Here is a 21,928-nt window from a genome sequence, read left to right on the forward strand (position 1 = left end):
AGAGTTTTGCATATGGGACAGGAGGACAGGATGTATTTATTTATTACAAAACCACACATTATACATATGAATTCCGCCTCAGGGTGTCAGGGAACTTTCCTCTGAAGGCCTCAACAAGTGTGCTGTGATCCTTGGATGAAGGGCGGTATATAAATTTAATAAATAGAATAAAATAAAGCTCCATATATAAATATAAAAATTGGAATATAAAAATTAAAGAAGCACAAATATTTAATCTTGTATGTATAAAAAGTGGGCCAGACACAACCATTTCCCTATAGAAACGACAAGTCAAATGTAACTGCTGAGCCAATAGAATAGCCCTGCTTCCCACCATTCCCTTTGCTAGAGTTTGATGGAATGGCTGCTGCCAGATGACAGCTGATGGAGGAATGAGTTGGTTTAACAGTAGAGCTGATAGCGGCTTTGCTTCTCTTCACTACACTCTGGAGCAGAGCTTTCCAAACTGTGTGTCGTGACATGTTAGTTTGGCAGCTGCAGCGTGTAGATGTATTGTGTGAACACTACTCCCCCCAGGGCTGGAAAGGGGTTAGTTTAACCTCCGGTTTGCTAGTAAAACTGAATTACTGTATTGGGAATTGATGCAGTAAAAAGTGTGTCACCAACATGAAAAGTTTGAAAAGCTCTGCTCTGGATGTTTGTGTGCACCTTGTACAGTACTATTATACTGTTTTTCATCTCAAATATAAATACCAAGGTGGTTCACAAAAAAAATGAACATTAAAATATCACAGTGCAACAAGCTTAATAAAATAAAATAGAAATATTAATCACAGAAACCAGGAACTGGTATAATAGTCATGGAAATGCCCACTTGCTGGTGGAAACACCATGATTCATGGTTCTCTCCCTTCATCCTTTTCACTCTGTTGATGTTATCCAAGGTTCAGCTCTTGGATGTGCTCAACTGATAGTTCTTCTCATGGCAGCTTTATTTTGGTTTCAAACTTCTATACTGTGCTGGTGATATTCAGTTATATCATTCACTATGAACCATAAAACTTTTAAACAGGTATATATGTACTTAAACCAGATTAGCCCTATAATACTCAATGGGTGTAAACAGATTTAGATATAAGTATGCATGCTAAAGTGGTTCACGGACAACAGCTTTAACTGATATAATAGCTTTGAGTTGCCTGATTGCACAGAATTCAGTACTGTATCTCAAGCCAGCATTTTAAGATAAACATGCATGAGTACTTCATTTATTGTAAACATCTAGGAAGGCATAATTAAAAAAGAGAAACAGAGCCACTGTTTACTGACCATTCAGCTTCACTTAAAGGGTTCATAACCTTCCTCATAACCTGGGTAACCAACCATTCCTATCGGCTTTTATTCCCATTATATTCACTGAATTGAAGCACAAATTCCATTCAACCTTTGCATCTCAAAGAACAATACACGTTTCAGAGCAGGCAATGCATGCTTTAGGTGCTGAAACAAGAAACTGAGGGCGGTTCTTGTGTTTTATCAATAACTTCATAAAAGAAGGACAGACCTTAACACCTTTCTGCAAGCCAAATTAGCTTTCTGAAATTTTCTACAGCCCTGAATGAACTCAGACAGACTGAAATGATATTAGCATAATCCACAGTTGACAGAGGGCAGGGGAGGAACCTTTTTCAACCCAAGGGTCACATTCTCTCCAGGACAACCTTCCGGGATGGCATATCAGTAATGGGTGGATCCAGAAACTAAAGTGTGGAGAGTAACAGATTCTTACCCTTTGTGCAGTAGGCTACATTCAGCCATGTAAAAGCCAGAGGTACGTACACACACATATATACACACACACACACTGGAATCACCTTCGGAATCACTAACTTTTTTGTAAGAAGGCTTTTCTGATACAGGAGTGTGCAATAGTGCAGGCGGTGAAGGGTGTATGCCCCTGCACATTTGCAGGCATGAAAGCTATGGAAACAATACTTGCACACATGTTCGATCCCTGCCCCAAGCAGAATTACTCATTTGTAAACCTTTTTACAGGATAAAGCCACGTAATCCAAATTATTCTACTGAAGAGAATTGAACAAGTTGTACCATGATAAACATAGCTCCACATAATTCAAGAAAGTGAGATAAATCTCATACTCAAGGTAAAGGGGGTGGGGAACCACACACAGAATTATCAGTCAAGCTGTGCTGGGCACAAGTTTCTGCCTGAAATGCACGGAATATGATTTTCAATCAAAGCATGATGCAAAACCTGAGTGTCCTCAAGAGAAAAATTGTAATCGTCACACTCCCCCACCTGTCTCTAGCTGTAACATCTCTGATCTAATGGATACCAGTTCAAAATGTATGACAGCCACTTTCAATTTAAGCATGCTGCAGCTCCCAGATTATGATGATCAGTTGGTGTGAAACAATTTCTATATACATAATCCCACTCATTTGCATGTGTCACCACAAACCCACCTAATTTGGGATCTGCATGACACGCAAGTCAGTATAGTTGCCATCTGAATATGTTATGAGCCATATTTTACTGCAGGTGTGCGCACCACAGCATCTCTGTCCCCCAATGGTTGGGGATAGTGCCAACTGAAGCCTCAGTACTTTACTGAATACCTACAATGCCACTTCCTTGGCTAGTTCACTTAAGACATTTCAGCTTTGCAACAGTTACTGATTGTCCAAGTATAACCCCAATATGATTACTTTCAGACCAAATTCAACTTTACATTATTCTGTGGTTGTTCCCTGGTCTGCAGAATCAGAAAATGCTTGCTCATTTTCCTACATTTTTCCATGCTCTTCCTTGACTGGTTCCACTAAATCTTACTGGTGTCAAAGTTAATTAGCAACAATCATTTAACAACTAAAATTGCTGATACTCTGGAAATCTCTTCAAATTGTAAGAGCCATCACTACTTCTCACACAAGACATATTATTAAAAATGAAAAGGTTATCTTGCAATATAGCAAAAATGTATTTTAAAAAATCATGCACCTTACCTGGCATTTTTCAACTGAAGATCCGATGGTAACAATATCCTTATGTGAAAGTCTCTGCCCTGGAAAAGTAGCATTCATTAGGTAGAATATCTACAAATATATCAACTTAGCACAGCTGGAATGCTAAGGCATATCCAAGAATTTTTTAAAAGTAGACTTTGACCTTTTTTTTTTTACTAGTTTACAGCTCAAAGCCTCAGGCAATGAAATAATAGAAAAAATATGGCCAAATATAAAAAAATTGTGGCTACTGCTTGATAAGAGGTCAGTACAAGGCAGCAGAAGCAACTTGACCAACACCAAGTCATGAGGGAAACATAGTAAGAACCAGAAGAAGCATACAATATTAAAAGCTGCAACAGAAGGTTACGTACCTTCCAGAACAAGTGTGTAAAGTGATGCAGAGGAACAAGGATCACTAAAAATTGCAGCACCCCCTTCCTTCAGGGAGTCTCTGCTGGACTGGAGTTATTTCCATGTACAGTACAGAAGCCCTTCCATTTGCAGAATGGTTTCAACAAAATCTAATGAGGTTCTTAGTGCCTTTCCACACAATCAATGTACATTTGTTGATCTATTTATTATCTGTACTATATCACCCATCTTCTCTCAAAACCATGCTCTTGTTGTAGGGATGTTTTATTTTCCAAGCAGTCAGAGTGCAGTATTTTATATCTGGGAACATGCATTACTTCCCATTGCTATTGGTTCAGAATTGGAAACAATGAGCTGAATTAGGGCCTGGATACAGTGGTGAAATGGATGTGGGTCAACAGACTGAAGCTGAATCCTGCTAAGACGGAAGCACTGTGGTTAAGTGGTTTCCAGATTGGAGAATTGGAGAGCCTAGATGGGCTGACACTCCCACTGAAAAAAGAAACAGGTATGCAGCTCAGGGATGCTCTTGGAACTATTTTTGGCCAAGTGGTCTGTGGCAAAAAGCACTTATCATCAGTTTCAGCTGCTACATCAGCTGCACCTTTTCCTAGACAGGAATAACTTGATCACTGTGACACAAGCACTGGCAACCTCACGTTTGGCCTACTGTAATGTGCTCTGTGTGAGGCTTCCTTGGCAGTTGGTCTAGAGGCTACTGTTTATGCAGAATACTGCAGCCTGGGTGCTAAGTGGTGCTCTTTATCAGGCACATGTCACACCAGGGCTGAGGAATCTGCTCTGGTTGCCTATAACCATCAAGCCACTTTTAAGCTTGTGATACTTCCATATAAAGCCCTAAATAACCGTGGACCAGATTACCTGAAAAATTGCCTTCCTCTTCACTGGTAAGGGCACTACAATCATCTAATGGAACTTGGTTCATTTTGCTGTGGCCTGACATTTATCAGCATGAGGTAACAGAAGGAGGCTTTTTCATATTTCAACAGGGAGGGCATGCCATAACACTGTTGGCAGCAATAGAATGCCTTCCCTGTTGAAACAGGAGGCCCCATCAGATTAGATAAGCAGTCCACTGAATTGAACTTCTGATTTTACAGTTTTAACTGTGGTTTTAAGTGGTTTTCTTAAACTTTTTATAGTTCAAAACTACTTAGAAATTTGTCATATAAATAAGTGGTTGATGTGGAAAATGCAGGTGTGCAAGTATTACAGACACTTCAGATTTTTGCACCACTGTGTGATCTTCTTTTATTTACTTCCTAACCCTAACTGCCCCATGGTTTTAAATGTTTGGGGTTAAAAAATCTTAAATTCTTTGGAAGTTGCACAAGATAACACTCTTTTTAAAGTGAAGGCAGAAGACAGAAATAGTAGCAGTTATTCTCTCTCCCTCCCGAGCCCCACATCACATTGAAGGGACATCAATCCATTGCCAGATTGAATACTGTAGAAAAATCTTACAACGGATGAGATGTGGTTGGGAAACATTTTGCCTCTCATTGTGTGGAAAGGCCATATCTTAATATAGCCCACATTCTTTTATCTCTCTATAATATTGAAGTGATTCAGGCAAGTCTGCTTCACTTCTCATAAAATCAATAGGAGTGTCTTTCCCCCTTTCCCTTTTTAAGTGGCTTGCATTATTCAGAATTCTTACAGGATGAGAACTCAAGCATGTACAATACAACATAGTGATGTCCACACTGTGGATCAGGAACCAGATTTCTTAATTTGCCAAGCAGAATGAGAAACTATACTGACAGAAATGTAAAAATTCTGGAAATGTTGAAGTCATAGAGGGAAACAAATGAAAATGGGGGACTATGGAAATGTTGGTGGAAACTGAAATATATGCAAGTTGCATAATTTTCAACGTTTTTGAAATAAAATTGTACTATTTGGTATGCTTATGAAATTTAGGCTGCAAATCCTATACCTTTAAAAAATGAATGCTTGCACAAGAGAAGTATTTAATTGATTAAGTTGCTGATGCCTGGAAGTTCTGGGCTAGGAGTATATAGCTCTTCTGCAATTTGAATTATAAATACTAACATTTACAGAAGACTTGGATATCTTGAAGTTTGTCTTACTTCATACTGAAGTAGCAGACATAGTAATAGGATTGCACTATTACAGAGCAATCCTACTTATGCTTACTCAGAAGGCCCATGCTCTTTAATGGAACTTACTCCCATAAAAACATATATAGGTTTGCAGTGCCTCCTGACCATTTTATCCTCCAGCAAGGCAGGACAAGGAGCTGCTTGTTTCAGAGTATGTAGCAGGGTGCCCTGTCACAATGGATTTGAGGAGAGGTAAAAAGGTCATTTCCAAGAAAGAAGTCAGGTCAAAAGGACAGACATAGGACACTTGCTTCCAGCATATCTTAAATTAGATCCAAGTTTATCCAAAGACAAACATCACTTCAGAAGCAATCAGGACATTTTTGCCTCTCTCATGAAAATGGAAGCACCCTTTAGGTGCAGAAATAGTAATGGGTTTGAATGACATATATATATCTATAGCATATATGGAAATTATTATTCTCTAATGCTGAAAATTGACTTACATAAAAACCTTCATATTATACATTCTGGCTAAAATTTTATTCATTGCAAATGGGTGGGGGTGTCATATTTTTTTCAGTGTTTTCCCCAATTTACACTGTTTTTCACTTGAAAAACCTGGGGCGGGAGGGGGGGGCTCCAAAGAAGAAGTCCCATGCTCTAGTTTTTTTCCTAGTCTACTGTGCTTCTTCTTCAATTGAACAAAAGGCTAAATTAATTGTAAATAATGTGGTGACGGGAGAATTTAAGATAGAAAAAGGGACACAACAGGGGTGCCCTATTTCCCCATTGCTTTTTATATCGGTCCTGGAGGTTCTGCTGAATATGATTAGAAGGGACCGGTTGGTTAAAGGTATACAGGTCGGAGCCAAACAGTACAAACTGAGAGCATTTGCAGATGACTTAGTATTGACGTTACAGGAGCCAGAATCTAGTACTAAAAGGGTTTTAGAACTAATTCAAGAATTTGGTCAAGTGGCAGGATTTAAACTGAACAAGTTAAAAACTAAGGTTTTAGAGAAAAATTTAACACCGATTGAAAGAGAGAGGTTTCAGAATGAGACAGGCTTGACTGTGGTTAAGAAAGTGAAATACCTGGGGATTAATATGACAGCCAAAAATGGGAACTTATTTAAAGATAATTATGAAAAATGTTGGACGGAAGTGAAAAAAGACTTAGAAATTTGGTCGAACTTGAAGCTTTCACTGTTGGATCGTATTGCTGTGATAAAAATGAATGTATTGCCTAGAATGCTGTTTTTGTTTCAAACATTGCAAATTGTGGACAAGATGGACTGTTTCAAGAAGTGGCAGAGAGATATTTCTAGATTTGTCTGGCAGGGCAAGAAGCCCAGAATAAAATTTAAGATATTAACTGATGCAAAGGAAAGGGGTGGATTTGCCCTGCCAGACTTTAAACTTTACTATGAATCAGCAGCCTTTTGCTGGTTGAAAGAATGGCTGCTTCTGGAAAACACAGACATTTTGGACTTAGAAGGTTTTAACAATGTATTTGGATGGCATGCATATCTGTGGTATGACAAGGTCAAAGCGCATAAAGTATTTAAAAACCATATTGTCAGGAAAGCATTGTTTAACGTTTGGATAAGATATAAGGATTTATTGGAAAATAAAACCCCAAGGTGGCTGTCACCAATGGAAGCAAAAGCCCAGAAAAAGCTCAATATGGAGGCCAAATGGCCGAAATATTGGGAAATTTTGGAACAAGAGGGAGATAGACTGAAACTGCAGAGTTTTGAGAAACTAAAAAACAAAGTGCGAGATTGGCTTCATTATTATCAGATAATGGAGGCATATAATTTGGACAAGAAAATTGGCTTCCAGGTGGAAAAATCAAAATTAGAAACAGAACTGTTAGAACCCAAAACTATGATTTTGTCAAAGATGTATAACTTGCTGTTGAAATGGAATACTCAGGATGAAACGGTGAAATCTGCTATGATTAAATGGGCACAAGATGTTGGACATAACATTATGTTTGCTGACTGGGAACAGTTATGGACCACAGGTATGAAGTTTACGGCATGTAATGCCTTAAGAGAGAATATTATGAAGATGATATACAGGTGGTACATGACCCCAGTCAAGCTTGCAAAAATCTATCATTTGCCCGATAATAAATGTTGGAAATGTAAAGAAACTGAAGGTACATTCTTTCACCTTTGGTGGACGTGCCCAAGGATTAAGGCTTTCTGGGAAATGATCTATAATGAAATGAAAAAGGTATTTAAATATACCTTCCTGAAGAAACCAGAGGCCTTTCTTCTGGGCATTGTTGGCCAATTGGTGCCAAAAAAGGACAGAACTTTTTTTATGTACGCTACAACAGCAGCAAGAATACTCATTGCAAAGTATTGGAAGACACAAGATCTACCCACTTTGGAAGAATGGCAGACGAAGGTGATGGACTATATAGGATTGGCAGAAATGACTGGCAGAATCCGAGACCAGGGAGAAGAGTCGGTGGAAGAAGATTGGAAGAAATTCAAAGACTATCTACAGAAATATTGTAAAATTAATGAATGTTAGAATGATGTTGGATAGAAATTAAGTGGTTTCCAGCTGTAATGCTTTAAGAGAATATGAAAAAAGGGTTATAAATAGGTAAAAATCTAATGGTAAGGATTTGCTGAACCAACAATTTGAAGTGGAATACAAAAAAGGGAGGTATGAGGAGGTCCGGGAAACAAGCTAAAGGAAAATAAGCAATGGAAAATCTGTGTGTTTTTAACTATTTTTATTATGTATTTTTGCTATTTTTTTCATTTTTATTGTAATACTTAAAAAAAATCTTAATAAATACCTTATAAAAAAACAACAACAATTGTTAAATTGGAAAAATGAATTCAATTAGAGTTGACCAATATGCATGCTTGCAGTTACTGTTAGCTTTCTGGCAGGTCTTTCCTTATGTTGTTACTTAGTATACTTACGCCTTCCAGTCATTGAAGGCAAGTTTTTCTACTAGCAAGGGCAGCTAGCATACACCAAGTTTTGCTTCTTCTGACATGCTTATGAAACCCTCCCGCTTTTCAGAACCACCGGGGGAGTGAATCTAAAAGATGCAAAGGGTTAAGACGCATGCCTAGGATACTAGCCATGCTGGGCAACCAAGTAATACATGTAGAATCCTCACTGTTCAAGGATGCAGCCAGTCAGCCATGCCCTCTTCTGGGATGCTATATTTCAGCACCATTCCGCATTTGCTTAGCCTTTACTGGACTGTTTTGGGGTTCTCTTCCTGCCCCCTGAAGCTTTTCTCTAGGTCTGCATACCATGGGGTTCCCTCAAGTCTTCTGACACCTTTCTCTTATACATAGGAGGTACCATTTTGACCACATTTGGATCCATTCATGGAGAATGAGTTCACTCTTACTATATAGAATTCCATGTAGACTATTCCACAAATGGGAAAACACATTAATTTGCATGGAAGCTAAAGCAGGATCTTGTTTTAATTTTCCTATGATGTGCTAGAGCTGTAGGCCACTGAATGACCTATAATAGAGCATTTGCAGGTTGCAAATATTATTTATTTATTTGATACACTGGGTTTTTGACAAGGCAGTCAGGGAGGCTTACAATTCTCCCATCCAGTGGTCAGCAGATGGTAAAAAACACCACAGACTCCCTCTCCCAGCACTCTTCTTCGTTTTCACAGAGGGACTGGCAGAGGCCCTGATGGTGTATTTGCCTCCCTTCCTCTCTTCACTCTCAAGAGAGAAGAATAGTGTCCATACATAGAAATAGCTATAAAAAATTCTGTCTTTTCTTGAACCTTGTGTGGTTCCATGTGGTCTAACATTCTAACTGGAAAATCAACTAAAGTTGGTTAATAATTTCATGACTTGCATTGGTCAGGGCCTGTAGTTTGCACTCACTTTTTAGCAAGTTACCAGGACTCCCCAGAGCACACATTTTGTCTTGGCTAAAGCAGTGTGAAATGTCATGGGCAGAAAGGATCTTCTTTCTAATAAGGACTAATTTCTAATCAGTTCCACTCTAGCATCTGATGAAGTAGGTAATTGCCTACAAAAGCTCATGCTGTTTCAGTAAAATAATTTCAGTTCATCTTAAAGGTGTAACTGTACTCTTTCAATTAAGTATCATAATAAGGGATGCTATTGGCCAAATTTGGGAAACAAATGAAGGTGTCAAGTCTCCCCAACACAGTTCATAAATCTCTGATCAGGGAAGTATTTTAACTAAGTTTAGAAGCAGTTATCATAGTTATTAATTATTTTCAGCATTTGTACAAAGGAACGGACATTTCAAGAAACTGTCATAATGAAGAATACAGAAACACAATTAATGTACCCCATAACCTTTACCTTCATAGTATATTGTAACTCTCACTTCTATTACATTTAAATGGCCTTTTTTATAAAATAAAAAGCAGATGTAATTCTGACCTTTTGTAAAGGTCAAATAACTATGATTCAGTGTTTCATTAAAGTACTGAAAGGTACTTTAAAAAACACCTTTAAAAAGAAAATCTCCTACAGAAAAATATGGTGCCATACGCAAATGTTGTAAATTCTAGATATAAAATAGCTTTGATAACTCTGCTTTAACTGGGGGTGAAGGGGTGTTGCTTTCTTTTTTCCCTATCTTCTCTTTGTACATTCGACAGCACTTGTGTGCAGCCAGCTACTCCTTTGCTTAAACATAATTTCTCAAGAAAGTTCTGTTTCAGATAATACAGCTGTCAGTGCATTAACGATTTTAAGGGTGGAATCCTGTGCCTACTGAATTCAATTGCAAAGCTCACCCCAATTTTAATGCAGTTTGAAGAGATATAGTCCATTCTGCCACCTCATTCTGTTGCATCTTTCTTACAGAAGGCGGCTCTGCTCCATTTGCCCTGATACTACAGAACAGAAAGGAAGCATACTCTAGCCTCCAACATCAGCCAGGGGGTCGAGCTCCACTGGGTCAGTTGCAGCACTTCTATCCAGTCAAAACCATCAGGAAGGTCAGCCTGGCAGCAACTGGTTAAAGAACTTATTTTGCAGCTCACTTCTTTGTTCTGGCATCCTCAGACTTGTATCCCTTTCTCTCCATGGGCTTTATTAGAGAGTGTGTGTGTGTGTGTGTGTGTGTTCTTTTTAACTGTAACCACCCTTTTGGCAGGCAAGACTACATTTTAACACTAACAGCATTGTTAACTGTGGTTATTTAAAATGTAGCTTAATGTATTTGTAAACTGCCTAGAATGGATCTGCATTCCCAAAAGGTGGAGCATAAATAACTACAATAATAACAAATAAATAAATTGAAAATTAAACAAGAGCTCTCTTCTTTCCTGCTCTAGTTATAGGAAGCCTACTTGTCCATCCAGCCCATCATTATTACCGTACTGTGAAAGTTACTAATATTTGTTTGTTAAACTGGATTGTGAGATGCAACTAATAAGACATAGTAGTAGTAGTACTAATGTATGTATTTATTTAAGTTATATCCCAACCTTCCTCCCAAAGGAACCTAGGGTGGCAAAAACTTCTGTTATAAAAATGCATTTTAAAATGAATTAAAAATGTATTTAAAACATTCTAAAACTGGTAAAAAACAAAAAACAATACAGCATCTAAAACAAATTTTAAAAGATAGATATGTAACCAAATCATGTGTCTGTATAGTTCCGCCCAAACAGAAAAGGTTTCTGAAGGCAGTGTAGTACCTGCCTAATGTCAACAGGCAGGGAGTTCCAAAGGTGGTGCCACACTACAATCATATACAGTGGTACCTCGGGTTAAGAACATAATTCGTTCTGGAGGTCTGTTCTTAACCTGAAACTGTTCTTAACCTGAAGCACCACTTTAGCTAATGGGGCCTCCTGCTGCCGCTGCGACGCCGCTGCACAATTTCTGTTCTCATCCTGAAGCAAAGTTCTTAACCCGAGGTACTATTTCTGGATTAGCGGAGTCTGTAACCTGAAGCGTCTGTAACCTGAGGTACCACTGTATCAGATCAGGCAATTTGTTTATCTAACCTAAATGATGATTATTTCTGATTTGCATTCAGATGCTTTGGGGGGGGGGGGCGAGCTCATCTTGAATGAATTCCCTCAAAATATTTTAAGTCGCTTTGAGCTGCTGCGGCAATCCCTCCCCCCCCAAAAAAGACTGATAAATTTAATAAGCAACAATGTCATTAAACCATAATGACAACACAGAACTTTCCAGGTACCTTCAACTTTTTGAGACCCGCTTTGTACCTGGGCACGCATGCTGGGGGGGGGGGTGCTCCTGTTGCACAGAATCAGAACTGTAAATCTGGAAATGGGGCACAGGGGTCATCTAGCCCAACCCTAGGCAGGCCACCACCCTGAACTGCAAGGGGTTGGACTAGATGGCCCTCGGACACCCCTTCAAATCCTGTGATTCTTCTAAGGCAGGAATCCATGGCGACCTGCCTTGGATCCGCGACCACCAAGCTGAAGAAACCAGCGGCTCTCAGGCAGAGAAATGCTCCCCACGACTTTTAAGCTTCTTACGAAGCCTGCTCTTCCGCCTTCCCCTCGTCCGATGCCGCGAGAGACGCGGGTTCGAATCCTCCCGCAGCCACGAAGATCCCGGCCAACCTCGCGGGGTTGTTGCATTTCCTCTTTTTCAAGGGAAATTTCCTTATTCCGAATGGGATTCCGCGCAAGAAAAGGGAAAAGTTGGCAGCTATGGATTGTTGTGAGGAGAAAAGTAGCGAGTAAGCCCCCTCTCTCTTTCCCCCCGCCCCGAGGTCGTTCACACCACCCCTGCCACTTGTCTCCTGAGGTCAAATGGGACCTTACTCTCAGGTAAAGCTGCACGTTAAACATTTTCCCGTGTGTTGGGGGGGGGCGTGCAGCGCCTCAGTACCTGGGCGGTGATGAAGCCCTCATAGACGCTCTTCTCCCGGTTCTGGGGCAGGAGGAGCGGGCACTCTCGCAGCAGCGACCCAACACCGGCAGCCATTATTATTATTATTACTATTATTAATACTACTACTGTTTCCCGCCCGCTCGCTTTTCACTCTCCTCACGCGCAGACTTTTTTTCTTAACCGCCGCCGAACCATTCGACCACAACGCGCAGGCGCAATCTCTCTCCTCCCCTCCCTTTGCTGAGGGAGGATACGGCGCGGCGCATGCGCGTGGCCCGGAGAGAGGCGAGTGACAATGTCGCGCGCCCCGCACCCGTTCCCTCTCAGCTCGAAAAAAAGGCCAAGAGTGGAGCGGGAGGAAGTCGGGGCGGGGTCACTGATGGTCACGCCCACCGCGCGCCCCGTTCTGCGTTCTGTCAGGGACGGTTGAAATCTGTTTCGTTTCGAATCCGCTCCGTGCCTCCCGCCGCTAACTGTGATTGGGCAGAACGCGCGCGCGGAGGAGAGTGGAGGGGCGGGGCTGGGGAAAAGCCACGCCTTATTTTGAGTCAGTCACCAGTTGTGACAAATAAGTTACCGCCAACTTTTTGGCGGGGCTGTAGTTAAATATAGGCTCGCGCTGTATTTCGGTGCAGCCCTGCACACGTCTAATAAGAAATTATTTTTATTACTATTACTATTACTATTATTATACCCCACATTTTCCCCTGACAGGGACTCAAGGCTGCTTTACAGAGAAAAATGAGAACAATTAAAGACATACAGAAAAAAACAATCACTTCAAAACAAACATTGGGAAAGTTAATACTATATATAATATGCACACACACCTATGAAAAATATCAAGATAACTGAAGTAAAAACTGCAGGCCTCCTTGAATTAAGGGCGACTTATATACACAATTTACCTGGGAGTAGGTCCCATTGAACTCAATGGGGCTTCAGAGTAGGCATGCACAGGCTTGACTGTGATATGCGCAAAGATGGAAATATCCAACCCCACCTACTGTGGAGGAATGGTTGATAAAATTATTGGACTTCGCTGGGACGGCGAAGTTAATGTGTTTAATTAGAGAAAAATTATTACAGTGGTACCTCGGGTTACATACGCTTCAGGTTACATACGCTTCAGGTTCCAGACTCCGCTAACCCAGAAATAGTGCTTCAGGTTAAGAACTTTGCTTCAGGATGAGAACAGAAATTGTGCTCCAGCAGCATGGCAGCAGCAGGAGGCCCCATTAGCTAAAGTGGTGCTTCAGGTTAAGAGCAGTTTCAGGTTAAGAACGGAAGGGTTGCCATACGTCCGAAATTTCCCAGACATATCCAGAATACTGCAGTCGGAAGCAGTGTCCGCCCAAAAATTGTTAAAAATGTCCGGGAAAATCCGGATGTATGGCAACCCATGTCGCTTTTGGCGATTATCCTTAAAAACTTTTCCACTGTTTGAAATATGGCAACCCTGCCGTAATCTAGATTTGGGGAATTATGTTTCTTTGCATAACTAGATTGACTAATTGGCCGGACTCTATATAAGGCAATTTCTTGACCAGTTAGGCTGAGTGAGATAGCCCACTTCAGGGAATAGATTAAAGGGCAGAAAATGACCAGGTATTTAGTTGGGGTTGGGTTTTTTTAATCAATGTGTTGAACTCAGGCACAAAGTTCTCTTAACCCAACTCCACTGCTCCCCACTTTCTGAGGTTCCATCAGGTGTTGCCTGTACATCTTTAAGCCAATTGTCATAGCTATAGGGACTAGAAACTTGCTCTTTCCATTAAAAAAAAAAATTAGGATTCACAGGGATGCTGAATTCTGTCTCCTGTAAGAATTTCTGCGCTAGCAAAGGATCATGGAGGACGCACAGGCCTGCATGCTGCTAGCTATTCCAATGTTCAGACCTCTTTCTCTAAAAATAACATCAAGTGGCCTTGAGTTTTTCATCTGCGCACATATGCAAAACACGATCTTGGCTCCCTAGAATTATTTCTTCCTGGCAGGCGTCCAAAAGCAACCATATAAATCAGTTATCTTCTACACATAAAGTACATAGGTTCTCTAATGCCTCATTTACATCTTGAATTACAAAAAATATTCCCATTACAGACATTGACAACACCGGAAGACCAGACCAATCCATATGCTGTACTGATTTGGAAGGCCCAAAAGGATGCTGTTAATCCCTTTCAAACCTTGAAAATACTCGGAGGTTTTCCAGACTGTCCGCTGAAGGTTTTCCCCTTCAGAAATGATTGGCGGGGGTGGTCTGAATCTCTAAAATAGAGCTTTGGCTCATAATTCCTGTTTGCCTGTTCCCACCCTTCTTAAAAATTCATCCTCAGTATGATCTTTCTAAACCATCATAACTGCATCTTTTTTATAAAAAAAGAAGAAGAAAAGCTTCCACTACTGCCTGTAAATCTCTCCGTTCTTGTGTTTTAAAAATAGATTCAAGATAGGATGTAGAACTGGGCCAAACGAAATTAATTTCAACACAGATAAATGCCAAGTTTGGCATATAGCATTGTATCCCAACGAAGTTGTCTCATTAGCACAAAGGCTTCTGCCTGCACAATGGGATTTTCTTTCTCCTTTCCCTGCAGGTCTCCTGCACCTTCCAAATCCCTTTCGGTGGTTACCCCGTAGTCCTTTGGAGCAGGTGGAAGATGCTGCAGGGAGAGAAGAGGGAAGTCCATTTGTACTGGAAGAATTGTCAAATAAAATCATGTGTGACACTTGGCTTGATAGCAGCCCATGTGAGCAGGATCTGGGCGTATTAGTAGGCCAGAAGCCAGACATGTTTCAGCAGGGTGATGTGGTTGCTATTCTTCTTCTTTGGCGATCACTCGTAGCCGTGTAAGATTGTCTTCCATAAACAAGGTTTTGACAATGAGTCCATAAGTGTGAATTCTGGATCCACGCATCCTTCCACAGTAGGGATATTGGTTTCCGGGCGGGAGTTGATCACGGTGTGGATTTGCCAAGCGTGTCTTCCTCTTAGCACGTTTCTCCCTTGCATCCTCAGTTCGAGGGTCCTCAAAGTGCATGAAACCTTTGGTAAAGGCTGTTCTCCAATTGGAGCGCTCGCAGGCAAGTGTTTCCTAATTGTTGGCGTTTATACTACATTTTTTTAAAGTTTTGCCTTGAGACAGTCTTGTTGACCACCAGCATTACGCTTTCCATTTTTAAGTTCGGAATAGAGTAGCTGCTTTGGAAGACGATAATCAGGCATCCGCACAACATGACCAGTCCAATGAAGTTGATGTTGATGAGTCATTGCTTTGACACTGGTGATCTTTGCTTTTTCCAGTACACTGGTATTAGTTCACCTATTAAGGCTAATGCAGTTATAGGTTGCATCAACGGAAGTACAGTGGTACCTTGGCTGTCGAACGGCTTAGTTGTCGGAACAAATCAGCTCCCAAAAGCTTCAAACACGGAAGTGAGTGTTCTGGTTTGCGAACGTTTTTTGGGAAGCCAAGCGGCCGACACGGCTTCTGCGGCTTCCGATTGAGTTCAGGAAGCTTCTGTAGCCAATCAGAAGCCACGCCTTTGTTTCCGAACCGTTCTGGGATTTGAACGGACTCCCAGAATGGAGTAAGTTTGACAACCAAGGTACCACTGTTTAGCGTCCAGATCATGAAAAGTAAAGGTAACACTCTATTCTGCTTTGGTCAAACCTCATTCTTGCATACTGTGTCCAGTTCACGGGCACTGCAGTTTAAGAAACCAGAAACTGGAATGTGTGGGTGACAAAAATAATTTTATTTATTGCACTTCTGCCCCACCCTTTCTTCAGTAGAAGCCCAGGGATATAACTAAAAGGGACTAAAAGAAGGTTTCCCCACTCCAATCTATACCTAGAGAAGATGTTGAACAAGGCACATTGTAAGTGAAATGAGTTTCTGTCTATTCATTACTTCACTTGTGTGATATAATTCTTAATAATGTTACAGTATTCCAGTAGCATATCAGCATTGTTTTTTCAACACATTTCCATTACGTAATCATTGTTTATTTTGTATATTGTGCGTGTATGTATGATAAATGTGGTTCAGATAAAATACTGGGTTGTGATTGTTGTATTTTTATGTAAAGTGCATCTTAAATATGAATAATATGAGCAGATGGATTGACCTTCCTAAATGAATAAGGTTGCTTGAATTAAATCCCATTATCATGTACAAAATATATTCTGCAGCAAAAATAAGATCCCGTGAATTGATACAATACATGATTTCACAAGGGTAGTTGTAAAAACCCAGAAAATCACATGAAAAATTCCAAATTCATAGCTTAAGAGAAAATATTTTAAGAAATGGAGCAAAACAATTTTTGATTTGTAAAGCTCTAAATGAATAAAGAAAAGTCTTTGAATGCGAAGATGATTAAAAAGACAACATCATTAGCAAAAAGATATTTACAAGTTTGGTCTCTTTCATTTTGACTGTAATTTTAATTAGTTGGACACTGGGAGGGGGAGATGAATATAAAAGCCTGCATCATGTACTTACTGTTCAAATTGCATTCCACCTTAATTTTATGCTCTTCAGTTCTTAATTTTCTCTCCTTTTTTTGTTCTACGTAATCCGGTTATCAGACTAAAGTGATTTTCTCTCATCCAGGTTTAAAATTCAGCATTCCAATCTTCAAGTTTTATTCTTTCATTTGCCAGAACTCTCCAGGTAGCTTTTGAATTCCTTTGTCTGTATACTTACGTAGGCTTTTCAAAGAATCATCAATGCAGAAATAGAATCCACTTGCAAATGTTTTGTTTAGTTCTTCCCCCAGTTCTCCCTATGGCATGTGCATCCCAGGTAACTGAGCAAGGTGTAACCAAGATCATAATCTAGGGATCTAGCTTCAAATGGCTCAGGGGAGATCCCCAGTGGTCAAGGGGTGGTGGGAGCCGCAGGCCCTCAACAACCGGAGGGCCAAAGTTTCCACACCTCTAGTGACTCACCTTGCCAACAAAGGTCCGTATAGTTAAAGCTATGGTTTTCCCAGTAGTGATGTATGGAAGTGAGAGCTGGACCATAAAGAAGGCTGATCGCCGAAGAATTGATGCTTTTGAATTATGGTGTTGGAGGAGACTCTTGAGAGTCCCATGGACTGCAAGAAGATCAAACCTATCCATTCTTAAGGAAATCAGCCCTGAGTGCTCACTGGAAGGACAGATCACAAAGCTGAGGCTCCAGTACTTTGGCCACCTCATGAGAAGAGAAGACTCCCTGGAAAAGACCCTGATGTTGGGAAAGATGGAGGGCACAAGGAGAAGGGGACGACAGAGGACAAGATGGTTGGACAGTGTTCTCGAAGCTACCAGCATGAGTTTGACCAAACGGTGGGAGGCAGTGGAAGACAGGAGTGCCTGCCGTGCTCTGGTCCATGGGGTCACGAAGAGTCGGACACGACTAAACAACAACAGTGACTCTCTAGGATTTCAGACCTGGAAAGCTATCTGGAGATGCTGGATATTGAACCTAGGACCTTCTGCATGCAAAGCTCATGCTGTGCTATTGAGCTATTCCCCTTCTCAAGAAAGAGAGGAGGAAAATTTCTGGGAATCAGTAGGGAGAGAAGGCAGTGAAGGAACTCCTAGATTTGAGCTGTTCCCCGTGCTTAGCCTGCAAGTGGGGGGGGGGACTGGAAGAAATGATCCCTTTCCCCTTTGTCTGATGGAAGGAGGTGAGACTGTGGCAGCATTTCAAATGATGGTGTTTTGAATGCATTTTCTCTCTCTCTGAAGATCTATTTAGGGAAAAAATGGATTGTGTGATGAAGTCCATGACCCTGCAGTGTGGTGGATTGTGTGTTCACTTTTTTAGATGTAGGAGTTTTTCTTTTTCCAGGCCTCGCTCAGCCAGAAAGCCCTTCTCAGCTGGGGGTGGTCTTGGACAGCTCAGGCTCTAAGCACAATCGACCTCCTAGGGTTGTTTTCAGGATAAATGGAAGAACTACAAAGCTGGAAACTGCTACAGAATGAAAAGAATTGCAGTTGATTCCTACTCTGAAGTAGGTCCCCACTGAGTTTAGTGGGATTTACTTCCTAGTAAGCATGCTGCCCCAATGGTTTTGTGCATACACACACACACACACACACACACACACACACACAGGGGGAGAGAGAGAGAGAGAGAGAGAATAAAGCCAAGCATGTTTAGACAAATTATCTTTCACATCACATTTTTTAGAACGGTTGTTAAAACACTGATGAATGAATATAGAGTAAGATGATGAGTCAGGGGTACTAAAAGGAGCAAATGGGTAGGTTCCACTAGATGCTACCATAAGTACCGAGATATTTTAGTTTATAACCCAATGTGATTAAACTGCATGAAAATTAAGCTGTGATAATGCTACAGTAAAATAAGTCTTAAAAAATAAAGAGGCTTCTAACTAAACCACAATATTAAAAAGAAGAAGAAGAAGAAGATACTGATGGTATGTTTTGAAAAATGCAACCTGATAGAAAGAAAGGGCTGGATTGCTGATTAGACAAAAGCACCATTGCTATTGCACTATAAGCCCATTGTTATTAGATATATTGCTGACTTGCAGGCTGATCCATTCACACAGCCAAAGTGGAACAAACTGGGAATGTGGGTTATACAAAAGTCTTAGCACACAGTTGTGCAACTTGGTTGACAGCTCCTGTGGCCATCGAGATTCACCCCCTGCCTTGCACTTTGTCTTGACAACTGCGGAGTATCGGGTTTGGTTCCAGTGAACTCCCAGCAGTCCTGTTTAAAGAAGCAGGAAAAGGCTAATGGCAGGCTTGGCAGCAGTTGCTCTTGCTCTTCTGTAAGGGCCTGCTTTGTTGTCCTTGGTATCAAACTCTTGCCTGACTTTCTACTTCTTTTTCTTTGGCTATGTGCTTTGGACTAGTGAGATTTACCTGTCAGGAGCAGACAGAGGCCTTGGTCAGCTAGACTGAGTCCTTCAGACCACAGGACTGTGATATCTGGTGCCAGGACTAAGACACTTCTCTCCACCAGGCAAGAACTTATGGCCTAGCCCAGACATGTCCAACTTCCAAGCAACTGCGATCAACACCCAGTACAAAAAAAAGGCAGTGATCTACCATCGCAATCGACCTGTTGGACATGCCTGGCCTAGCCATTCCTGATGCTTCAAACAGCCTACCAATCACAAGGTGTAATTTTGCATGCCTCACCTGTATCCCCTTCTGTGAAGAGGAGTCTGGGCACATAGTCCAAGTCAAAGCCTGACTTTCAGCCATGAGGTTCTAGGTTCAAGCCCTAGAATAATAATAATAATAATAATAATAATAATAATAATAATAATAATAATAATAATTTATTATTTATACCCCGCCCATCTGGCTGGGCTTCCCCAGCCACTCTGGGCGGCTTCCAAAAGAATATTAAAATACATCAAACATTAAAAGCTTCCCTAAACAGGGCTGCCTTCAGATGTCTTCTAAAAGCCAAATTGTATGTTGCCTGCCTTTCTGGCTAGAGAACATCTCTCTCAGGCATTATAGGTTCTTCAGGGATACATCCCTGTTGGGCTGGACTCCTTGCATGGGTAGACACCGATAGACTCAACCGACAGTTTCCAGGTGCCCCTTTCAGATACACTCCTAAATTGCCTCACGAAAGTGGTTGTTGGAAGGAAGCACAGAATTCAGCATATTTACCCCAGAGCTTGGCTTGCTATAGTCTTCGGTCTGAATTCAAAATGGAAAAGCCTCTTAACATTTGGAGTCTAGACATGATGTCCTCAAAAGCATTCTCAAAGGAGAGTGCTTTTCTTTCATGCACCACTTCCATTCATGTCTTCCTGGACTCTAAAAAAACCTCTGGCTTGCTTGGTTTCATTATACAGATCAGTCTGTTCTATGACGTCATTCAGTAACATCCAATTTTACCATCTGGTCAGACTTGGCTTTTGCTTTCTCTCTCAGCTTCCATGGAGTTTTTACATGGCACATGTACTTTTCCTAGAGTGCTGGGACCTATAACTTCGTTAGTTTTTCTTTGTCCTACATCTCATGCCAATAAAAGCCATCATCCAGTTTTTGCTAGCAGTAAAATTTCCAGCTACTTTAGTAGGCAAAAATTGTCTACCCGTAACAGATCTTTTATTCAACCGTGCATTGTATTCTTTTATTAAAACTTCTAATATTTGTTTCTTTTTTAATTTAAAAAGCATGTCGCTGAGGCTTTTATTAAATAAAGTAATTGTCTTTCTTCTATACCATTAGTTTTCAGACTTGATTCCTTCACTAGTACCAAAGCTTGGCATGGCTGTAATAGTGAATATACTCCCTGAAAAGAACATGAGAAGCTGCCTTATACAAAGTCACACCATTTGTCTATCCAGCTTCATGTTGTCCACACTGACTGGCAGCAGCGTGCCACAGTTTCAGACAAGTTTTGCATGAGCTGGAGTTTGCAATGGCCTGATTCTGCAGTCTTGTGTAGTCTTTGCTTAGCCACTCAGCTATACAGACCTTTATTGAACTATAGAAATATTGTTCCTCTCCTTCCCCCTAGGTAAAGGTAAAGGGACCCCTGACCATTAGGTCCAGTCGTGGCCGACTCTGGGGTTGCATCGCTCATCTCGCTTTATTGGCCGAGGGAGCCGGCGTACAGCTGCCGGGTCATGTGGCCAGCATGACTAAGCCGCTTCTGGCGAACCAGAGCAGCGCACGGAAATGCCGTTTACCTTCCCGCCGGAGCAGTACCTATTTATCTACTTGCACTTTGATATGCTTTCGAACTGCTAGGTTGGCAGGAGCAGGGACCGAGCAACGGGAGCTCACCCCGTCACGGGGATTCGAACCGCCAACCTTCTGATCGGCAAGTCCTAGGCTCTGTGGTTTAACCCACAGCGCCACCCGCGTCCCAACTCCTTCCCCCTAGGAGCACTTAAAACATGACAAAACATTGTATTGGATCCAAAGTATCACTAAGTAACTCCTTGAAGAGCGAAACAACTTCTGCTTATGCAATGGGACTTTCTGCCTCCATCTTCCCATCCACACTCCCTACATTTGTTTGGGGTGTTCTCACAACCACCTGTGGTGGATTTGCCCAGGAGGAGGAGAGGAGGGAAACTTCCGTTTTCAAAGGCGAAGTTATTCTGCTGGTGCAATTAATTTATTTGGCTACCACCCTCTGTGAGATGGTGAGTTTCAGTGCCCACCTTACATGTCATTGGCTTCTGGTGGTGGTGCGGGTAGGGAATCTCACCATATGAGGACAGTGTTGGATGAAGGAAGCACTCCTAGACCTACAGCAAGGAAGGAATGCAACTTGCCTTCAGTGACATCTCCTTTGCCCGCATACTGTTTAACCGGGATCATTTCTTCCAGATTTGCTTGTCTGCTGTCACTGATCTTCCCCTGTAGAGACATATACAAACAGTTTGTATGGTGTGCTGGTTAGACTCAATAGCCCTCATTTCACCCAGTAAATACTGGGCCCAGAATATTCTCTTAAGTTACAGAGGATCCACAGAAGACAAATCAATAAAAGTACAAAAAACCCCTCATAACACAATTCTGTTGTGCTGCCTACCTCAGTCATGACTCTGATAGATCAGAAAAGGGGCCAAGCAAATAAGGAAGGC

At 41.3% G+C, this 21,928-nt stretch overlaps 1 protein-coding gene and 1 long non-coding RNA gene across 7 annotated transcripts in view; one reads left to right on the forward strand and one right to left on the reverse strand.

Moving 5' to 3' along the window:
• The window catches only part of FANCL (FA complementation group L), a 46,660-nt gene extending 34,004 nt beyond the window's left edge, over positions 1–12,656 (reverse strand). The window contains exons 1-2 of one of the 4 annotated variants that reach the window (XM_083605460.1): positions 12,329–12,656; positions 2,989–3,047 (exon numbers count right to left, since the gene is read on the reverse strand). In XM_083605460.1, coding sequence (XP_083461586.1) covers positions 2,989–3,047; positions 12,329–12,424 — 155 coding nt within the window. In that variant the 5' untranslated portion in view covers positions 12,425–12,656. The remainder of the gene's footprint in view (positions 1–2,988; positions 3,048–12,328) is intronic. The other 3 variants (XM_083605462.1, XM_083605463.1, XM_083605461.1) reach the window with 3 other exon arrangements.
• LOC310758886 overlaps positions 1–21,928 on the forward strand; it is a 41,877-nt gene that overhangs the window by 11,854 nt on the left and 8,095 nt on the right. The window contains exons 2-5 of one of the 3 annotated variants that reach the window (XR_014546054.1): positions 13,448–16,216; positions 16,954–17,282; positions 17,757–19,019; positions 19,282–19,589. This is a non-coding gene — a long non-coding RNA (uncharacterized lncRNA). Of the gene's footprint in view, positions 1–12,937; positions 16,217–16,953; positions 17,283–17,756; positions 19,020–19,281; positions 19,590–21,928 lie in introns of those variants that run through there. The other 2 variants (XR_014546056.1, XR_014546055.1) reach the window with 2 other exon arrangements.

Source organism: Podarcis filfolensis, assembly GCF_964270895.1.
Source record: "Podarcis filfolensis genome assembly, chromosome: 3".
NCBI classification, from domain to species: Eukaryota; Metazoa; Chordata; class Lepidosauria; order Squamata; family Lacertidae; genus Podarcis; species Podarcis filfolensis.